The sequence below is a fragment of the Labrus bergylta genome, chromosome 7 (genome assembly GCF_963930695.1).
Source record: "Labrus bergylta chromosome 7, fLabBer1.1, whole genome shotgun sequence".
Lineage (NCBI taxonomy): Eukaryota > Metazoa > Chordata > Actinopteri > Labriformes > Labridae > Labrus > Labrus bergylta.
This window is the reverse complement of record NC_089201.1, coordinates 10,400,871-10,421,312: the sequence shown is the minus strand read 5'-3', so window position 1 is coordinate 10,421,312 and position 20,442 is coordinate 10,400,871. Positions and strand designations below refer to the sequence as shown.

Below are 20,442 nucleotides of genomic sequence, written 5' to 3'. Positions count from 1 at the left end.
AAACAAAACTGAGTCCGTAACAGTCGTGCTGGTAATCACCAAACCTCTTTATAGTTTAAGATGACAATTAAGTTAACTTAATGTAGAAGTTGAGTCTCCATTTGAAATGGACGTAACAAAGTAAGAAAAAGTTTTATTAAATTTTTTTTTTTTTTTTTAAAAACACCTATAGGGGAGAGTAATTCATAAAGTAAAAAAAAAATTGGGAACAAGATCAAAAAAAGTCACAGCAACCAATGACCATTTACAACAACTCTTCTTTTCTTTTTCAAATGAACACATTCAGTCAGACAAATGATGAGCCATCAACTTTGGTTTTTAGTTTTTCTGGAATTATAAACTTTAGGTTTCACCTTGATGACATTGGTGCGGTTATGGTTCTACAGCTCAAAAATGTGGGCAATAAGTCAAGAAGTGCCTTAGTTGTGGTCTTTTCTTTTTTTTTTATTCTTGAATGTCGCATTCACCAAGAAAGGAAGGACAATTTCATCTGCAATGATGTTGCTGAAGCAAGCACAATGGTTTGCTTTACCAGGAAATATAACTCTTGATGTTTTGATGACAATCTACCTTGCTGAGTCATTTGTTCACATGTTGTGTGATACCAAAGCCTCTTCATAAAAGTTGATGAAGCTTAATGTCTGAGTCTGATAAGAGAGGAGAAGCAGATGCCAGTTTTCTTTTTCTCTTAAATGGGGTGACCCCAACTGTTGCAAAAATAAATTTGATTGCATAAGTCCATAAGAAATTGACCCTATACTTTAGAGGTTATTTGATACCAGATACCCAGATACCAGTTCTCCCGAAGATTTAATGGTCCCAATCTTTAATTTTCTTTCCTCTATATAATTTGGCATGATGGTCATTTTGGAAATGAGCTTCCCATTAATAACAGGGCTAAGAATAAAGCAGAATTTACTTTAGGGCACAGCTACTTGTTTCAAATTGCTGTGAGTGCAGCCTGTAAGGTGTCTTGTTCATGTACAATTGAACTCAAACACAATTCAAGGTTGGCTTTTCATTTTTATTGATCATTTTTGTTTAAATCATGCTACCACTAGCTGATAACTCCTCCTCCTCTTTCCAATATGGCGACTTCTGGCAACAAATAAACAATATAGTGACTGTCAGAATGTCAAACCCAAACCTTAAAACTATGCTCCACATAATGGTGTGTAATAATGTCCCATTGGCTACATTCACTTCTTGTATATAATCTACATGTGAAACTACTTAGTTACACTTAGTAGAAAGTAATGTTGATACTTAAACCTATGACTGAACAGATGATCAGTTCAAAAACAAAGCTGCTGTCTTCTACATAACATGAATTGTAGTGCTTTTGTTTGTGTCAGAAAGATATCTACGTACTGTATGTTTATATTATCTAATACAAGGCTGTTGTGGGTTTGCCTACCGTTTAAACTGACTTACTTTCCCTTTAAAAGATGTCAGTTACAGTTCTTGTTGAAAGACAAGAACAAAATGAATTTTGTGATATAATTAAGTCAAAATATTGTGTAAATTTGGAGGATAAATTGGGGATTGATGATAAAACCGTAGGGTTTCTTTGTAAAAAAAAAAAAAAAAAAGCATTTGTAAGCTCTATCACTAAACGGTTTCCTTTAGCTGAATCTCTTTATTGATCTCTAAATTGTTGTTCTCTTTATCTTCAGAGTGATGTATCAGATGTTCCATCGGTGGTTACACATTAATAGAGGGGAAGTTTTTAGATAATCCTTTTTTATGAATGTCATTTTATGATCACTCAGCAGTAAAGCACAGTCATTGTGAACAGGAGGGGGAGAGGAGTTATCAAAGATTACATCCATCTGCAGCCCTTCACCCTGCCAGTTACTGCATCTCCTTATCTCTCCATCCACCTCCTGCCCTTCCTCCCAGCTCAAACAATCAGACACGACTTGTACATGTTATGTAGCACTTTGGCAAGAGTGTACAGTGGACGATACAGCTGATTTCACTGGAGATATGGTGGAAATGACAGCTTAAGTCTTTGACTTGTTATCAAATATGCATGGTTCATCTAATCTTATTTTCTTTCCTGCTTTCTTCTACCCATTTATGCCATTCGACTCCCTGGTAGGAGCCCTTCATGGAAACAGTGGAGCATGCACAGAACACCTAGCCCAATTTAGGGCAGATTGAGGTATACAAAGGAAATAGTAAATTGACATCCACCCACATCATCTATAGTCTAACTTCAAGAAATTAGACTTTGTAAGATTTATGTTGTACTAACATGTTTACATGTGTCTTAAAAGTCCAGTTGTATTTGGGCAATGTAAAATGTCAGGGAAAGATGTGAAACCATTGAGGACCTTTACTCCAGAGTGGCTAATCATCATAGTTAATTATCATTCATTCTGAATGATAAGGTAAAGAGAACAGTATGATCAATTGATCATCAATCATACTCATAACTTTCTGCATGAGTCATGAAAGAAAAGGGAACATTAGCCCGTCTTTCAAAAGTCATGCACTTTTATACACATAACCCATGTTAACCCCACAGCATCTGAACTGACACAAAAATACATTTTTAGTTTCTTACAGTTACCAGGTTTTTTTAACCCATGTTAACCCATCAACAGCAATATGAGCCACCGCAGTGCAAATACTAGAGCCGTTCAGCACTTGGGAAGTCATAGTGATAGAGCAGAAATACAGATAAAGCCCACACAGAGTGGTTGTCAGGGGCAACTGATGGGTCAGACAACGCTGGACTTTCACCCAGGAGATCTTGCTTTGAGTCCCGCATGTGAAACATCAAGTAAACATTCATGTGAACATCATGTGTTAGAGAACAGATCCAAGTCCTTTTGGTGCTTCAACCTGACCAAGCAGACTGTTTAACAAGTACCAATTCTAGAAAAGAAGAAAAGACAGACATTTTAACAGATACTTAAGGCTACTCTGAAGACAATCTTCTCTTTATATCCAACAGTCGTACAACAATATATTGTTTTGGTAGAACAGTTATGTTATGAGAGATGAGGGTAAATCATGACAAGAAACTTTGTTTCCATTCAGCTCTTTCCACTCACGCCCTTCTAAAACATTTCCAGATAATTCAGCACAGTGTGACCCTGAAATCTTCATGAGTTGCTCTTTCACACTTTTCTGGTTGATATTATCTCCGGCAGACGGGTTGGGGGGGCATGATGTAAAAATGGACTCTGTAGAAGTCACAAGCCCATTTTAAATTGCAACTCCGCAACAGCACAGTAACAAAGCTCAGCTGTCACTATGACTCTTTAACTCTTATATTGACTCCGCAACAGCAGAATATTGGTGTGCCAGTGTGTGATTTTACATCGCGTTAGAGCGTTTCTGAAGCACAAGACGCACAACATGTAACAAGCAACAGAAGCTTCACCTACAAACACACACACAGACTACACACAGATCCATAACCTGAGTGCACCTGTTAAATCAGGGCATTTAAGTTGCCATTGAAAACTCCCACAGATGGGAGTTGAAGTAAAATCTTAATTTGTCTTCATCTAAATCTTAATTTTAGCATCACCAACACAAGCAAAGTAAGCTGTTAATTCATAACCAATATTCCCAGGCAGACAGAGGTCAGCAGCTATTTCCTGCAAACATTTCTCTTTCATTATATTGTAGGGAGAAGACGCATCAAACAGACATGCCTGCTGTTGCCATGGTGCTTTTAGATGCTGTCTGCCCTGCACAATGGGGAAAAAGCCCTGAAGGCCCTGGCTCTTTGCAAGTGAGTAGAGTTGCACAACCAAAATTTCAGACATGCAAGAAATGTGGTAAATAATAATAATTTGACATTCGAAGGTTGTTGAAATTGGGCCGTGTGGAAAATCAAAAATCTCTTTGTTGATATTCACAGTTTATTCCTATTTTGATTAATTGCTCAATGTTTGTTTAGGAGCATTTGTAAAGATGTGGATGGTGTTACTATCCCATTTCTTTTCGAGCTGACCCTAAAACAGGTTTTTTACATTCACAATGTTGCAATGGTCAAAGCCCTGTATAGTAAACACTATGTGCATTTCAAGCAGCTACAGTGTTGGTCATTGTAGGAGCCAATTTAGTGTGTGTGTATTTATGTGTTGTATTTCAATGGCTTTTGTTTATATGTTTATTGACACTAGGTGGGGATAATTGATCATTTGGTTTAATTGGTCAGGTGGTTGGTTGAGTGTTTATATGTCACAGGTGAACGGGAAAAGAGGGCATAGGTGGTGGGAACATACGGTTCTTACCATAACACAACATAACGCAAGTAGGCTATTTAACAACAAAAGAACGACAACCAACAGTATAATCTCGGAAATAACAACTCATCATATCATCATCACGGTTTGTCTGCTTCATATGTGACAATAAACTGGAACATCAGAAAGTACTTTAATTTTGGACATTTGTTTATTTTTTACGTGTCAAGAACTTTCCACGCACCTATGCAAGTGACCAAAGGCAAGATAAGAAATTTGGACATTAGATAGTGATGTGAAAAGCAGTTCTCTTCAGTGTACTGAATCAGTAGAATCAGTTCAGTAAAGTGATTCGTTCAAAAGATTTGTTCACCGAATCGTTCAGTACTTCTCAGTAGCTCTGCCTGTGAATCAGAATTTAATAAGATGAAACACGGCCGAACGTTAAGTTCTGCTCACGATCGTACTGAGAACAGCCGGTGGTGAATAATAAACTAATGAGCTGAGCATTTAGTTGGATAAAGCTACAGTTTGCAAACTGATAGCTGCTTAAACAATCACATTTATTTTCCCCGACCGTTCTGTTCATTATGTTCAGTACACGAATCACTCACTGACTGTCTGACTGAGAGGAAGAGAGAGACTCGGAGGCGGAGCTCTCGTTCAGTTTGTTCACTGAATCGCGTTAGAGCGTTTCTGAAGCACAAGACGCACAACATGTAACAAGCAACAGAAGCTTCACCAACAAACACACACAGACTACACACAGATCCATAACCTGAGTGCACCTGTTAAATCAGGGCGTTTAAGTTGCCATTGAAAACTCCCACAGATGGGAGTTGAAGTAGAATCTTAATCTCAGTCAGTCAGTGATTCACGTTGGAGCTCTCGTTCAGTTCGTTCACTGAACAGCCTGAACGTGAACGAGCAGGACTGCGAGTCACCAGCCTCAGTCACACACACACACACACACACACACACACACACACACACACACACACACACACACACACACACACTGTACTGACTGAAACACGATCGTTAGTAGATGTTAAAACAGTCAGCTGAGTTAAATTAATTTGGATATAAAAGCCGTTTGTAAACTGACAGCAGCTATAAAAAGCACATACATTTTCGCGACACCTGAATGTTAAATAATATATTTTCTACTTCCTCAATTTTGGAGATATGAGAGGGAGAAGTAGGGGCTGACTTTAGAGACACAGAGCTCCCGACCGACTCCGTCCTGTTGGTTCAGTCAGTACGTGTCACTGACATGAAAGGAGAGGGAGGGCGGGCTTTGAGTGACTCTTATGGGCTAGAGAGAGACACGAGACGGGAGAGAGGAGAGCGCAACTGAAGTTGAGAAATGATCGACTCTTCATTAAGTGATTCAGTTCAGTTTGTTCACCCAGATGATTCGTTCGTTTTGAACGAATCGTTCATGACCGACACATCACTAACATTAGATAGTCACTACAGTCATGTTTATAGGTTCATCTCACATGACATAAACTCTCCAGCGAGATAAACTGCATTGTTAAAAGCCTTCAGAGAACAACTTGTTAGACACTTCAATACATTTATGGGTTGCTGATAAGAAAATGTGATATGAAGTCAGAGTTTACAAAAGACTCCAGTATGTGAGCAAGAATAGTACAGCTTTACAACAGCCGTGGCTATTGTGTTACCATCGGTGGCCTTGTTGTTATCCTTGTGATACTCAGATAAAGGGGACTCTGACACTGATTGTCAGGTTAAGGTCAGGATGGAAGAGAGCATTGATTATGTAGAGGTTGAACAATGTAATGTTGTGAAGTTCCTTTAATTTTGGGATTCTTTAACAAAATACATTTTAAAATGCAGCAGGTGGACAATTCAAACAAACTGAACACTCAAGGTGCTCACCACTGTATTTAACAATATTTTGAGTACATAAATATTTTTCCTTTTCTGGCCAGTTACAGTCATTCTGTGGAAACAATACTGATGTATGAAAACTGCATCTTCACTGGTATGCAGAAGCTTACATTCAATCATGAGAGCCTAATTCTTGCTTTAAGGCTTCTTTTGATTTTTGTCAGTTTTTATAAACATTCACTATATTTGATGAATTTGACTTTGTCCTAAGAGAGGAAACTGATGTGTACTAAACTGTAATTTTGACTACATGCGTACCACCAACCTGCCAAGGGACTACAGGTGGACATTAGCCTATGGCTATAATATGGCATATTTACATGTTTTTGTTCATTAATGTGCACTGTCACTATTTAAAATCAATTAAAAAACAAGTGTATTATTAATATGTTGTGATAATGTTGAAAGCTCCTGAAAAAGTAATAATGGGTTTTAAGTGTTTTGTCGAATCACAATATTCATAAGATAAATGCTATATATGTAATTTAAACAGATATTAAGATATCTGGCCTGCAGACCCATCTTTAAATATTATTATTAGCATTATTATTAGTATTATTGTTATTATTATTAATAATGATGATGATGATTATTATTATTATTATTATTATTATTATTATTATTGTTGTTGTTATTATTATTTTTTATTATATTATTATTATTATTATTATTATTATTATTATTATTAATAAAAATAATAATGTATCCTTTTCACAGATTAAATAAAGGTTTTTCAAATCAAGATATAACCGTTTCACAATTATAGCTGGAGTAAGTTAGAGCAAGCAGAAAAATGTTATCCCTTGTCTAGACTTATTCAGTGTAACCCTCGTCTCTTATTTTTCCGACAATCATGAAGGCAACACAATGGCTCTTTGGCCACCATAGTAACAAGACGCCATGCTCCAAACTAGGGTTTGCCGTTCACAACATTTAGCATTTTTAGCAGAAGTAAGTTATTAGCCCGAATACATCGGCACTTTTAAGTTACTATACATTAATAGTTAAGACTAACTGTGAAGCCAGCTAACAGAACTACAACCATTGACAGGTTAGCTGTAGCCTGCCGAAGATGCCTTTGCTAGTCACAGACTACTCATGGACACAGACAGACTCGACGGTCTACATCAGTGTGCCTTTAAAAGGAGCCACAGTCGGCAAAGTGGACATCATATCTACAGATGAATACATCAAGGTAAAGATTGTAAGGCCACTCGTTTTAGCCTTTATATCAGTAGCACCTCAAACAATCTTCCTCCACTCATTCTTGCTGTGTTTTATCTTGTATCTATATGTATAAAGAGACACATAAAGTTCATAGGGTTTTGTGTTTCTCATCATTGAAGAGGTATAAAACATTTGTATCCCACTGTCTTGTCTTGCAGGTACATTACCCACCGTATTTATTTGAAGCCTTCCTGTTTGAACCTGTGGATGATGCCAGAAGCACAGCAAGGGTTGGAGACGGGGCTGCACTGATCAGTGTGCAGAAGAAAACCAACAAATTGTGGGACCACCTGATGTTAAGTACAAGTAAGAACATCCAGCTCACCTTGTTTTTGTCTCCTTTAACTTTTCACAATGTCCTTCCTTTTCTCCGAATGGCCATCTAATGATGTATCATCGTTTTTAAAGATGCTTTGATATGGTTTGTGATGCTAAAAAGGGCAGTCCAGAGTATTTATCAGTTGAATTGGGGGCCATGAACGTATCAGTTAATTTGTCAATAGGAATAATTCATAGATAAATATTATGCATAATCATAATTTTGACTTGTCAAGCATGTTGTTTTTGCTCCCTGTAACCCATACAGAACAATGAAGCCATTCACATAACTAAAACTTCTTCTTTGACTCACTGTGTTTCAGATGACAAAGAAACAAAGAAGGGGATCAGAGAAAGGGCTCTGTTGAAATACCAGGAAAAGCTTTCTTCAGAGTCCAAATCCAACGCAGAGAAAAAGCAGGCAGAGAAAAAATATGCACTGGAAACAATGATGAAGGTAACGTACTCAGTAGCACAACATCGCCTGATGAATCCCTTCACCCATTCCAAAATGACCTCCTGATATTACATCTACAAAGGTTTATAAAATGTTTGACTTGTTTTCAGCTTGAACAGGAGGAAAGGGACAGTATCCAGAAAATGAAGGACACTGAGCGAGAGAAAACCAGTGCCGAGCTGGCAGCGTGGCAGCTGAGACAGAAAGAAAAGTTAGAAGAAGAAACTCAACTAAAACTTCAAAGTCAGAGAGAAAATCAAAGCACAGTGCAAGTTGTGGCTAAGCAGGAAAAAGGATGTTCAGGTGGAGGAACGGTCAAACCAAGTAAGTCATTTCCACCCTGTTCAAATGTCATTGGTTAACTCTAGTATATTAATGAACACATTCTTGAATTTAGAACCGAAAAGTAAAGGTGCTGAAAACCGCAAGAAGAATCAAGCAGACCTGCCTGCTCCAAGAACTGTTGGAAACATTCAAGTCAGCTTTACTCCTCGAGTTTTTCCAACAGCCCTCAGGGAGTCAAGAGTGCAAGAAGAGGAAGAGGTGAGAGCATCTTCTCATCTTCACAAACATTCTCACTGATCAAGGCCTCTTTTCTGCAACAGAGAAAAACAGTAGATGGAAAAATACAAAAAAATCATCTTCATCTTTCATTGACGAAAGGTCTTTGAAGTCCTTTTCACACCCGCTAAAAGTCTCCTGGAAATGTCCCCAAATCTTTCTGGGGTGACCTGCAAACAGAGAAATATTTCACCCTGACTTTATTTTGACCTTTTTCTGCTAACCCCTTGATAAATTTGTCGCAAGAAGTCATGGTTAGGCGAGAGAAGACAATATTCTTGAATGATTTCAAGCATGTGTGCGGGAGGAAAAACGATTATATCCTGCGACAGGTGTGCGTGAATACTGTGAATTTGTCAAATTTAACGTAGCATGATACAAAAGAAAAGCCTGTCATCATAGCGTCTGACTCTGTTGCTTGTCCGCCAGCTTTAAAATGTTGTGTTTGATGACTTATTTGTATGGATCCTTTGTGTTATGTTGTCAAGGAAATACCTGTCCTGACACATTTTTTACATACAGTACAGGATTTCCCCTCACTTTCACTCATGTGCAAAACCACAACTACAAATCGTTTTATTCTTTGTAAATGTATGATGATGATGAGCTTGGTGACGACATTTGTATGTCAGCTGTCCTCAAAAACATTCTGGTTATAGAGGTCAGAGAGAGTGTTGATTGTATGAATCAAAGCGCCAGTAAAAAAATGTATCTGGTTATGTCTCAAATCTAGTGTGTGTTTAAAACTTTTTTAGTCACTATATTTATTATTTAGTCGTTGAAGAGACATGGCACAGATTCTGTTGGGTTTCATTTGTTCAGAGTAAGCAAGGAAATATAGCTTGTAGTTTAAAGGCTCTAATTGAAGACATTGTCTAAGTATTGGACATTCCCTAAAAATAGAATTCCTCTAATCAAAGTAGCGTCCCTCCTGCTTCTGAAATTAGCGCTCATATTCCTTTTGTCTAATCTTTTAACCAACCAGTGGCTCCAAAAACAAGCCGAGGCAAGGCGTGCAGTACATGCAGATGTAGAAGAATTAAATGACCTGAAGGAGGAGCAGAGGAATCCGGACTGGTTAAAGGACAAAGGAGAGTGAGTCGAGTCTGCTCTCAGATCTGTTTGACAGTGTTTTTGTTTTTTTATCTGAACTATGGAATAACCTGAATTCTCTCTTTTTAGTAAATGTTTTGCGACCGGGGACTACCTCGGGGCAGTGAACGCTTACAGCCTGGCTATCAGGCTCAACAGGAAGATCCCGGCTCTGTATTCAAACAGAGCAGCATGTCATCTGAAGTTAAGAAACCTCCACAAGGCCATTGAGGACTCTTCTCAGGTCTGTAGCTTTACTCCACTGCTTGATGCCTATGAGGGAAAAAAGTCTTCACTCCTCTGGTTCCATTTAGTTGGTGTGAGTTCTGAATAGCTGATGGTTGGATTTAAACATCCTGTTTCTCTGCAGGCCCTGGATCTGTTGACTCCACCAGTTGCTGCCAACGAAGCTGCCAGAGTCAGAGCCCATGTCCGCAGAGGCTCTGCTTTCTGCCAGCTGCAGCTCTACGCAGAAGGTGTGAACACCAACCGTTAATCTTTCTGATCCTGAATCTTACATTTTAATGAAAGGACTGCATCGTTAACTGTAGCATCTTTTCACCGTCTTCACCGGGCTGTCAGCTGAATATATCTGTCACATGTTTCCTCAGGGCTGCAGGACTATCAAGCTGCTCTGAAGATTGATCCTCACAGTGAAACACTGCAGGCAGACACACAGAGAATCAGAGACATTATTCAAGGAACTGCAGACTGAGACGCAGTGAGACTTTAGCGAGATGTTTCTACATTACAGGTACCAATGGTTGCTGTATGTTTGTAGCCATATGGGTCAATTGTAAGGTTTTTTTATGAAGTGAGAATAGTTTCATCAGCTTCTTATCAAACAGTGTGGATTTCTGAAGTATAATAAAGGGATTGCATACAGGAGACTGTATCAGTATGCCTAGAGCTCCCCCTTGAGGTAAAATGATGCATCTCCTTATAGACACACAATCAGTTTAATGAAGATGATTTTCTAAATTAATGAGACATCATAGATCAGAGGTAATAAAACCAGTCAACTTCAATGTTTTATCCCCATTAGCTAATACCAAGGTCACAACTAGTCCTCCTTATATTAACAAATATTAATATAGTCAGCCTCAATTATTTTAAATGTCTGGCTACAGAAAAGCTTCTTCAATACTGTAACCTTTAGCAAGACTTCTGACACATTAGGAATTATGAGAAAAATCCTGACCAGATTTTTTTTTTTTTTTTGGCAGTTTAGTAAAATGTGTTTTGTCATCTTGAAATAAAAGGATGTCAATAAATGAATGGGGGGAAAATGTTATTGAGTTTCAACAACCAGATTCCTAACAGGGCAACATACATAAAAATCTATATTTTACCAAGATTTACATATACCCAAACTGTTTGTGTATGAAACTGAATTACAAATCACAGCCACACTGCACTGAACAGAAAGGACACATCTATCAGTTTAAAGAAGAGAGTGTGGAATTATTTCACTATTTATCATTTATCTAAACGTGTACAAAAATTACTTGCACATTGTTAGTATAAAGTTATAAGAAACATCAATAAAAGGAATACATGTATTTTCCTGAAAGTGATGTCACTCTTGTGAGTTTTATTAGAAACAGTGATACACAGACACAAACAGAAAATACATACAGAACTTGACTTGGTGCTTTCAAGCATGAGGAAGTGTCTTCTATTTCTTAATTCAAGAGAATATTAATTTAATACATAACTTAAATAATATGTTCATGGTGTACTTATCTGACATCAAAGTAGACTTTTCATTGTAACAGTTACATCCAAACATACAGATCACTACTCATCTGTGTGTCTGCAAGTTTTTTGATTTAGCAGGATGCCTTAGCCTACATCCCAGGTCTCTTATTTAAATGTTCTGCCGTTCTTTCAATCTCACATTCTGTGTCTCCCATTATCTTTCTTGCTGCTTCGAGCTCTTCAACTCTCCAAGTTTATAAAAGCTAACGTGAGTGTTGAGGACAGCTTGCTATCTTGGTAACTTAAGTTAAAGAGTTCAGATACGCAATAAAAAAAATTCATGTTAAAAGGGTTAATTACCTTCCAAAAATCTACTTTGCTGGACTTTATAGAAATTAACAAACCATTTCATATTACCATGCTCCTGTCTCTGGGACAATTCTGTGTCAGTATGGGACAGAGGTTGAAAACAAAAATACAAAACTTTTAAGAAAAGGAAAACATTCCATAGTGTGTAACACAAATATTGTGTTGGATCCAAAGTCTACAGTCACAAAAAACAACAACCTAGCAGATCAGGTATAGGCCTGCTAATAGAAAGGAAAATCCTGTTATCTTCGTGTGAAATGTAAAACATCTTATACTTGAACTAAAAGGTCTATCTCTGTAGGGATCACGTAAACAGTAAATCCAATGTATTACAGAACTACATACAGTATGGACTTTACATGCTAAGGCTTCTTGTTTGTAGCTGCAGCTTCAGAACTTCTTCAGGGCTAAACTATTGCAGAAACACAAAAACTGTTTAAGTCCACATGTTTGTGAATCTATTCAAATGAATTAATATACACCAGATTACCAGATTAATACTTTAAGATATAAATCACTAAAGTGGACATAAGATCATGAATATGAATTGGTGAAGAAAAATTGATCAGAAAGCAAGAAAAAATGGTTAGACATTTTTTTTTTAAATGTCTGGGGGAGATTACCCCTCCCTTTATCTGATGGTGTCAAATTTGAACAAATATGAAAAAACAAGGACTAGGAACAGTCTTTTTTACGTCTGTGTGGTGTGTGTGTGTGTGTGTGTGTGTGTGTGTGTGTGTGTGTGTGTGTGTGTGTGTGTGTGTGTGTGTGTGTGTGTGTGTTGGGAGAGGGGATTCCTGCTTCTTTCTCCTTTGCGTGTCACATCTCTGATCAGCTCTCTGATACTGGCAGACATTTAGAATAACAATTTATTGTATTTATTTATTTTACTTATTTAAAAAAGGGACAGTGCACATTAATGAACCTAAGTATCGCCAGACTGTAGCCGTAGGCTCGTTTCCATTTTAACCTGGGCCTGTCAGACACAGTTTAAAGTGAATGCACCTCAAGAATTTCATTGTAGCCATTACTGCCCATTTTTTTCTGCCAGATAAAGCAGCCGAAGTGAAACTTAATTTTTTGATACTTTTAAAACATTAAGTTCCACATTTAAAAACACAGGGATTCCTCTTTAAATGGATCACCTTCCACTTGGTAGACTTCTTCCACTACAGTATGTGCACAGCTATGGGCACAGCGTTAATCATTGATTGAGTGACAGTGGAATATGTACGGGCATAAAAATGAGCCATATCTTCCTTCTGTGATCAGAATCTTTAAATTATTTAATAACACATAGGACACTCACGAGTCGACCCCCCTCTAACTTTAAAGCCTTCTTGCTGTGAATCTGAAGTGCAAATTGAGGTCAACTGATCAGACCACAACGCGGGTCAGGACCCAGTGCTGTTGTGTCATGGGAGCGCTGGTGTGTATCTCCAGAAGTTTCTGGAAGAGAGTAAGTTTGATGTTTCATTCCAACCTATGGCTCAGGTCCCTCTTACAGCATCTTCATAAATGCCTCTGACATGACATAATACAGACTCGCATCTGAATGCAGGTTGTATAGCAGCTCTCAAATGTCTCACAACAAAACGTTTTTTGTCTTTTTTGGCCTGTCCACCATTCCAAGCTGATCAGAGCTTAGATCCTGTCAAACATGTGAGTGTGACTGTGAAGTAGCACTTGAAGACGACGGCCACACACCCTGCCCTCTGTCAGCGCACACAATTGTCTATAATCACCCCGTAAAGCCGCTTTTCTGATTTTTTTCTTCTTCTACCAATTACTTGTTTTTTTTCTTTATCTTTTCTAATCTCCTAATCAAATGTGCCAAAAGCTCCCGCAAGAATTAGGAATGGTTGAAATTCAGCGTCAAAAGAAAGGCATCATTTAGAGGCTTTGATGTGAGTGGAGCTACACGGTGGCAGGGCAGTTTCACTGAATGATTGTCCGTGAATTACTTCTCAAAGCGCTTGGAAAGATAAACACAATTCTAGCGTGCATAGGCGAGCGAGAGAAGTGAAGTGTTATTACAAAAGATTAATGCAAGCGTCTGTGGAATGGAGCGGGTGAAGACGCAAACACAAGGTCCTGCCGGGAAATCACTCGACGACGAACTTAGGAAAGGTGGAATTCCTTGTTTAAGTCATTTTCTAAAGCAGGAGAGGAAACACCATTCCTGTTTCTTCTCCCTTTGTCACTATTTCACAACTTGTAACCATTTTCTTTACATTGCAGCTGTTTCCATGAGCCAACCTGTTATTTTACTGCACTACAGTTACTTCACAAAGAAACACGAGGCTTCATTGATATTTCTGGGAAGTAGACATGATTTAATGTCTGTATCATCCATACTGTTGTGTTTTGTTTTGAAGTGATTATTTATCACTGAGCTGCTCAGTGGTAGTCAGTCGTCTGGCAATCGGAAGGTCGGGGGTTTGATCCCCAACTCCCGCCACATGTCCGATCCGTCCTTGGGTAAGACACTTGAAGCCATTGCACACTGAGTTCGTTTTTTTTCTTTAATTTTTTTAAGATCTCATTTGATGTCAATCATGTTTGCATGACTCTGAATAATTCGTCCATCATAATATTTTTTCATGGATTTCCTCCATCTCGCCCTGCATGTGTGTGTGTGTATGTGTGTGTGTGTGTATGTGTGTGTGTGTATGTCTGTAGTGTCCCTACCATACTGCTGGTTCAGTTGCTTCGCGGTAATTGGTGCTCGTCTTATTAGTATGTGGTTCCAGAATAGAGAGCAGTGTATCAAACTGGACTCCTGGACATCCTGAAATACAGAAAGAAATCAGGATAATTCAGCAGTGTTTTTTTTCAAGGAGTGAAAGAACCACAAAATCAGCTTCACTGCTTGATCACTCTGCGTGATGGGTACGAGATATGTTGTCTCATACTGGGTATTTACTCAATTAATAGAAAAATAAATGCATCAGAATTAGTGTGCATGGTGTCTGTGAGTAACTTTTTTTCCGGCTTACAGACCCAAAAAATGCATCCGAAAAAAACAACTCAAGGACTATCACCCCAAGTTGCTCCTGCTGCTTCCTTGACTGTGTATGAATGTGTATGAATGGTGATTAGTTCATACTGATGGACATTTTACGTAGCAGCCTCTGCCATCAGTGTGTGAATGTGTAGGTGTGACTAGAAAAGCACTATACAAGCGCAAGTCCATTTACCATCTTTACAGTATAGGCAGAAATATCTTTTTTATTTAATAATAATCAAATTGAAACAAATAAAGAAAGAATTATCTCCAAATGCTGCCGTATCCTTTATCTTTAGAAAGTGTTGAAGTGTCTTTAAAGTCATTGTTGTAGTTTGCGCTCTGGATTCTTACTGCTTTGATTAATGCTATCTGTGTTAATCTACATACTTACACAAAAGATGTATACACACACAGTGGAGGAAATAATTATCTGACCCCCTGTTGATTTGTAAGTTTGGTTTGTTACAAATAAGTCAGTGGTCTATAATTGTTACGGTACTTTTGTTGTAACAAACAGAGACAGAATATAAACATTACATAAAGTTATAAATTAATTTGCATTTGATCGAAGGAAATAAGTATTTGATCCCCTAGCAAAATGTGACTTAGTACTTGGTGGAGTGACCCTTGTTGGCAAGCACAGAAGTCAAACGATTGTTGTAGTTGGTCACCAGGTTTGCACACATCTCAGGAGGGATTTTGGTCCACTCCTCTTTCCAGATCCTCTCCAAATCCTGAAGGTTTCAAGGCTGTCGCTTTGCAACTCAAAGTTTCAGCTCCCTCCACACATTTTCTATAGGATTAAGGTTTAGAGACTGGCTAGGCCACTCCATGACCTGAATGTGCTTCTTCTTGAGCCACTCCTTTGTTGCCTTGGCCGTATGTTTCGGGTCATTCTCATGCTGGAAGACCCATCCAAGACCCATCCTCTGGCTCTGGCTGAGGAAAAGAGGTTCTTGTCCAAGATCTTACAGTACTTGGCCCCATCCATCGGCCCCTCAATGCGGTAAAGTTGTCCTGTACCCTTAGCAGAGAAACAGCTCTAAAGCATAATGTTTCCACCTCCATACTTAACAGTGGAGATAGTGTTCTTGGTAATCAACATTTCTCTCCCTCCAAACACGACGACTCGAGTTTATGCCAAAGAGTTCAATTTTGGTCTCATCTGACTACGTCACCTTCTCCCAAGCCTTCTCTGAATCATTTAGGTGTTCATTGGCAAACTTCAGACGGGCCCGTACATGTGCCTTCTTGAGCATGGGGACCTTGCGGGCACTGCAGGATTTCAATCCATTACGGTGTAGTGTGTTCCCAATGATTTTCTTGGTGACTGTGGTCCTAGCTGCCTCGAAATCATTACAAAGCTCTTCACGTGTTCTGGGCTGATCCGTCACCTTTCTCATAATCATCCTTACCCCATGAGGCAAGATCTTGCATATTTCTTCCATTTCTTCCATTTTCTTATAATTGCACCAACAGTTTCTCCTTCTCACCAAGCTTCTTGCTGATGGTCTTGTAGACCAGTCCAGCCTTGTGCAGGTCTACAATCTTGGCCCTGATGTCCTTTGAAAGTTCTTTGGTCTTGCCCATGGTGTTGGAGTGGCTGGAAAGGAAGAGATTGATTCTGTTGAAAACTTTCTTTTATTCCCATAACGAGCAGTGATTAGGAGTACTTTCTTAAAGTGACAGGACTAATCTGAGTGCCGCCCGGGCACATAACCGGTCTGTGGGAGCCAGAATTCATGTTGGTTTGTAGAAGATCAAATACTTATTTCCTTCAATCAAATGCAAATTAATTTATAACTTTATGTAATGGTTTTTTTTGATATTCTGTCTCTGTTTGTTAAAGCAAAAGTACCATAGAAATGATAGACCACTCACTTCTTTGTAACAGGTCAAACTTACAAAATTAGCAGGGGATCAAATAAATATTTCCTTCACTGTATGCTGCCTTAGTTGCTACTGTTCATAGGAGCAGTTCTACGTCAACATGGTGACCATCTCGGAGAGGGGTAGGGCTCTTAATGAATGTAGGTCTATGACAAAAGCCTTGAAAATCAAAAGACATTTAGGCGAGTTATTGATTGACCCGCTGCTGTCATAGACTTACATTCACTAGGGGGAGCAGCTACCCCTCTCCAAGTCCAGAAATGGTGGTACACAAGTGGTTAGAAGCAAAGAATTGTCATTGCAGTGCTCAGTGTGTGTGTGTGTGTGTGTGTGTGTGTGTGTGTGTGTGTGTGTGTGTGTGTGTGTGTGTGTGTGTGTGTGTGTGTGTGTGTGTGTGTGTGTGTGTGTGTGTGTGTGTGTGTGTGTGTGTGTGTGTGTGTGTGTGTGTGTGTGTGGGTAGGTGGCTCAGGCCGATTCCCTCCTTTTGTTGTGTGAGCTCTGTTTGATTGGCAGGTGGTCAGCCCTCCTGGCTGGGGGCTGAAGCCGACTGACCAGTAACATATGGAGTCTTTATCCCTGCATGCTGTGCAGGACACACACTGCTGCCTCTGGACACCACTCTTTAACCCATTTAACACACTTCAACAAAGGGAGTGGACCCCCATGTATACATGTTCCTGCACCCAAAAAAAAAAACAGCTTGGAATTTTAACCAGCTCGAAGGGTCCAAAGTTAGCGACAGTTGGCCTCAATGTGACGCTGACATTTCCAAAGAAGAGAACATGATTTCATTTGACACAATTCTAACCGACAGATAGTTTTCTTGTCCACCACAACAAACTGAAATGTCAGTTTAGGAGATGTAGTTGATTTGCATCACAATTGTAGTCATCTTGCATCGTCAAAAACATACAAACATCCTCAGAGAAACAATAAACTTATCAGGGGATCTCTATTTTGGTGAACGTTATGGAGACTATAAGGCGCTTTGGTTTGCTGGATGGACGAAGTTTTCTGGCATACAGAGGAGGGGGGAGACCCAAGGTGAAGCCAAAACATTTGGAAATCCCCCCCCCACTGGAAGCAGTATAGGTCATAAGCTCTGCCTCCTTCATGTTAACAGATTAGACATGGGTCAAACTTTCACATTTTCAAAAGAGGCTGAATATATATTTCTCAAACATGGTTTATGTCATCATAGTTATAGTACTTGACAAGCTGATTTATGTCCATATAGTTTTGTTTTTATTTGTTATCTGATGCATAAAAACGATCGGATGCAACATCATAATTGACAGCTCTGTTGACAAATTTGGCTCCTGCTGCTCCTGTGTGCATCATCAGTAGAGGAGGAAGGCCAATAGGAAACATCACAAACACTAACGCAAGAGTCATCACACCTTCTATAACTGTGAGCAGAAGTGCATGAGTTACATGTGTGCTCTGAATAGCGGACATAGGTTGTTGTTGTTTTACAATAAGAGTATTTCCTCTCTCATTTGTAGTCTACTAAACACTTCATTTATCAGTTTAAGTCCCTGATCTCTCTCTTGGGTCCAAAATCAAGTTGTTTCATTTAGAGCTCCCCCTACAGGTCTGGAGAACTTACAGAAAACCAGAGTTTTTCTGATTCATTTGTTTTCTGGGTTTTCGGGTCTCCGACTCTTGAATGAATTTAAAACCCATTTGTTATTCATGTATTTGATTTCACATCAAGTTTCTTCAAGTGGGAAAAATGACTTCCTGCTTCTGCTATTAGTTGGATCATGAAAGGAGTAATTCATAACAAAAATAATTAAATTAAATGCTTTTAAAAAGATTCTGGATGCTTAAATGTTACAGTAATGGTAACTTTTAATTGGTTGATGGGACCTCTGCACATACACGGTTTCCCTCTTGCTCACTTAAGTTGTACTGATTAATGCAGATTTAACAATTGTTTTATGTTTTAATGTTGGGACTTTTATCCCACCAATGACTTTTTAAAGGGATGCAAACTTTCAGCAACAAAAGACAGAAAACATTTCCATCGAATGCTTCAATTCTCTACATATGGTTAGCATGTTGTGTTTCACAGATATCATGTTTTCTCATCAGTGTGAAGACCAAACACGCTGCACAAGTTCCAGTTAGATCGGGACCATCCTTGTCCTTCCTCCTCCTCCTTCCTCTTCCCTCCCTCTCTGCCCAGCTGAATAACCTCTAAAGGGAAATTAGATCATAATGACCCTGCACCATCCATACAAAACCTGATTAGACACGCAACCCTCTGCCTAATGAGCTGAAAAACTGCAGTATGTGTGTGTGTCTGTGAGAATGTGTGTGTGTGAAATGTCTGTATTTTGCTCCTTTAGTCACAGCTCTGTGTGGTATCTTCTAACACACACAGACACGAGGAACCATGTAAAGACACACACTCACACGGGTTCATAAGTTGTTGTATGTAGGGGTTGTGTTACATATATGACTCATCATTTTTATCTAGCCATACTGCATTTGTCGGTGTGGGGGTCAACACAACTAAAAAACAGTGTTTCTCATTCTTTCCCATCATCTTTTAGATGTTTCAAATCTGTCCACTAGGGGGATATTCTTATCACCTAACAAAGCATTAGCTATGACAGCTAAATACCCATCAATATTTCAGAAGGAACCTCAGATATTGGATTCATCAAATTTATAGAGCTTTCAGCAGTAATATTAACCAATCAATCTTCATTTTCAAACCACAACTAAGTTGCCTAATGACACTTAGAGAAGATCGAGAGCAGAGACACAGCATTTATACACCATGCTCGAGCACTTGGCAAAATTGGAAAAAAAAAAAAAGAATAGAAAAGACTGCAAGCTGATCCATACTGAAATGGTGAACAGCCAACTGCTGCGACCTAATGGGCCTCTGATTGTGGGATAGAGAGCGAGTCAGGAAAAGAGAGACAGAGAGAGAGAGACTATAACACAGAGTGAGAGGGACGTACTGTCAGCAATAAGAATAAAAAAACTTTCAGTAGTAGTGAGGATTATAACAGTAGAAATATGAGTTATATTAGTAAAAACAACTATGATAATGATAATATAAATGTGAATTCTTATAATAGTTGTAACACTGGAAGCCACACAGAGGTAGTTTATGAGACATCATGCATTAATTGGATACAAAACATACTGTTAAGTTTATGACCACATTATTTCTGTGACACTCCACGTTACTGGCGTGTGAACTCTGATGACTGTATCGCACTTCTTTTTTTTCATACCCTGGCAGTCCAGTGTCAGCTCAGTCTCGCCTCCTTTATTACGCAAGCACAGTTCGTCAAACAATCTGTTTACTGGGAGTTTGCATTTTCACTTGATGTAGGCCTGCGTTTGATTTGATGCAGGTTACAAACAGAGCAACACTTTGGAAGGTGAAAGGTGGAGTGGTAGTATGGAGTCAGCTTAGTGCTACAGGTTTCCTTTGGACTGGCACCCTGACTTCCTGGTGTTGTACGACTCCTCTATGGTTGATAAGCAGACAGTTACAGTTCATCAGCTAACGGGAACTAGCTATGGAAGCCAATCTATGGTACGGATGCCCGTTTCCAAATTGCTAAGCCTGGCATGTACCACTGTCCCTGCAGGAGGAAGAAGAGCAGCCTTACACACAAATATAACACACCGAGCAGGAGACAGAAGGAAAGAAAGAG

At 39.0% G+C, this 20,442-nt stretch overlaps 1 protein-coding gene across 2 annotated transcripts; it reads left to right on the top strand.

Moving 5' to 3' along the window:
• Positions 1 to 6: 6 nt before the first annotated feature.
• On the top strand, positions 7 to 11,363 carry dnaaf4 (dynein axonemal assembly factor 4). Of its 2 annotated transcripts, XM_065956723.1 has the most exons (11): positions 7 to 120; positions 2,105 to 2,167; positions 3,649 to 3,754; positions 7,517 to 7,664; positions 8,000 to 8,133; positions 8,244 to 8,457; positions 8,531 to 8,676; positions 9,680 to 9,789; positions 9,877 to 10,030; positions 10,157 to 10,262; positions 10,398 to 11,363. In XM_065956723.1, the coding sequence occupies exons 3-11, from the start codon at positions 3,671 to 3,673 to the stop codon at positions 10,499 to 10,501; spliced, it is 1,200 nt and encodes a 399-aa protein (XP_065812795.1). In that variant the 5' UTR covers positions 7 to 120; positions 2,105 to 2,167; positions 3,649 to 3,670; the 3' UTR covers positions 10,502 to 11,363. The 2 variants fall into 2 exon arrangements, with proteins under 2 accessions (XP_065812795.1, XP_065812794.1); XM_065956722.1 differs by lacking the exons at positions 7 to 120; positions 2,105 to 2,167; positions 3,649 to 3,754 and adding an exon at positions 6,936 to 7,326.
• Positions 11,364 to 20,442: the final 9,079 nt, after the last annotated feature.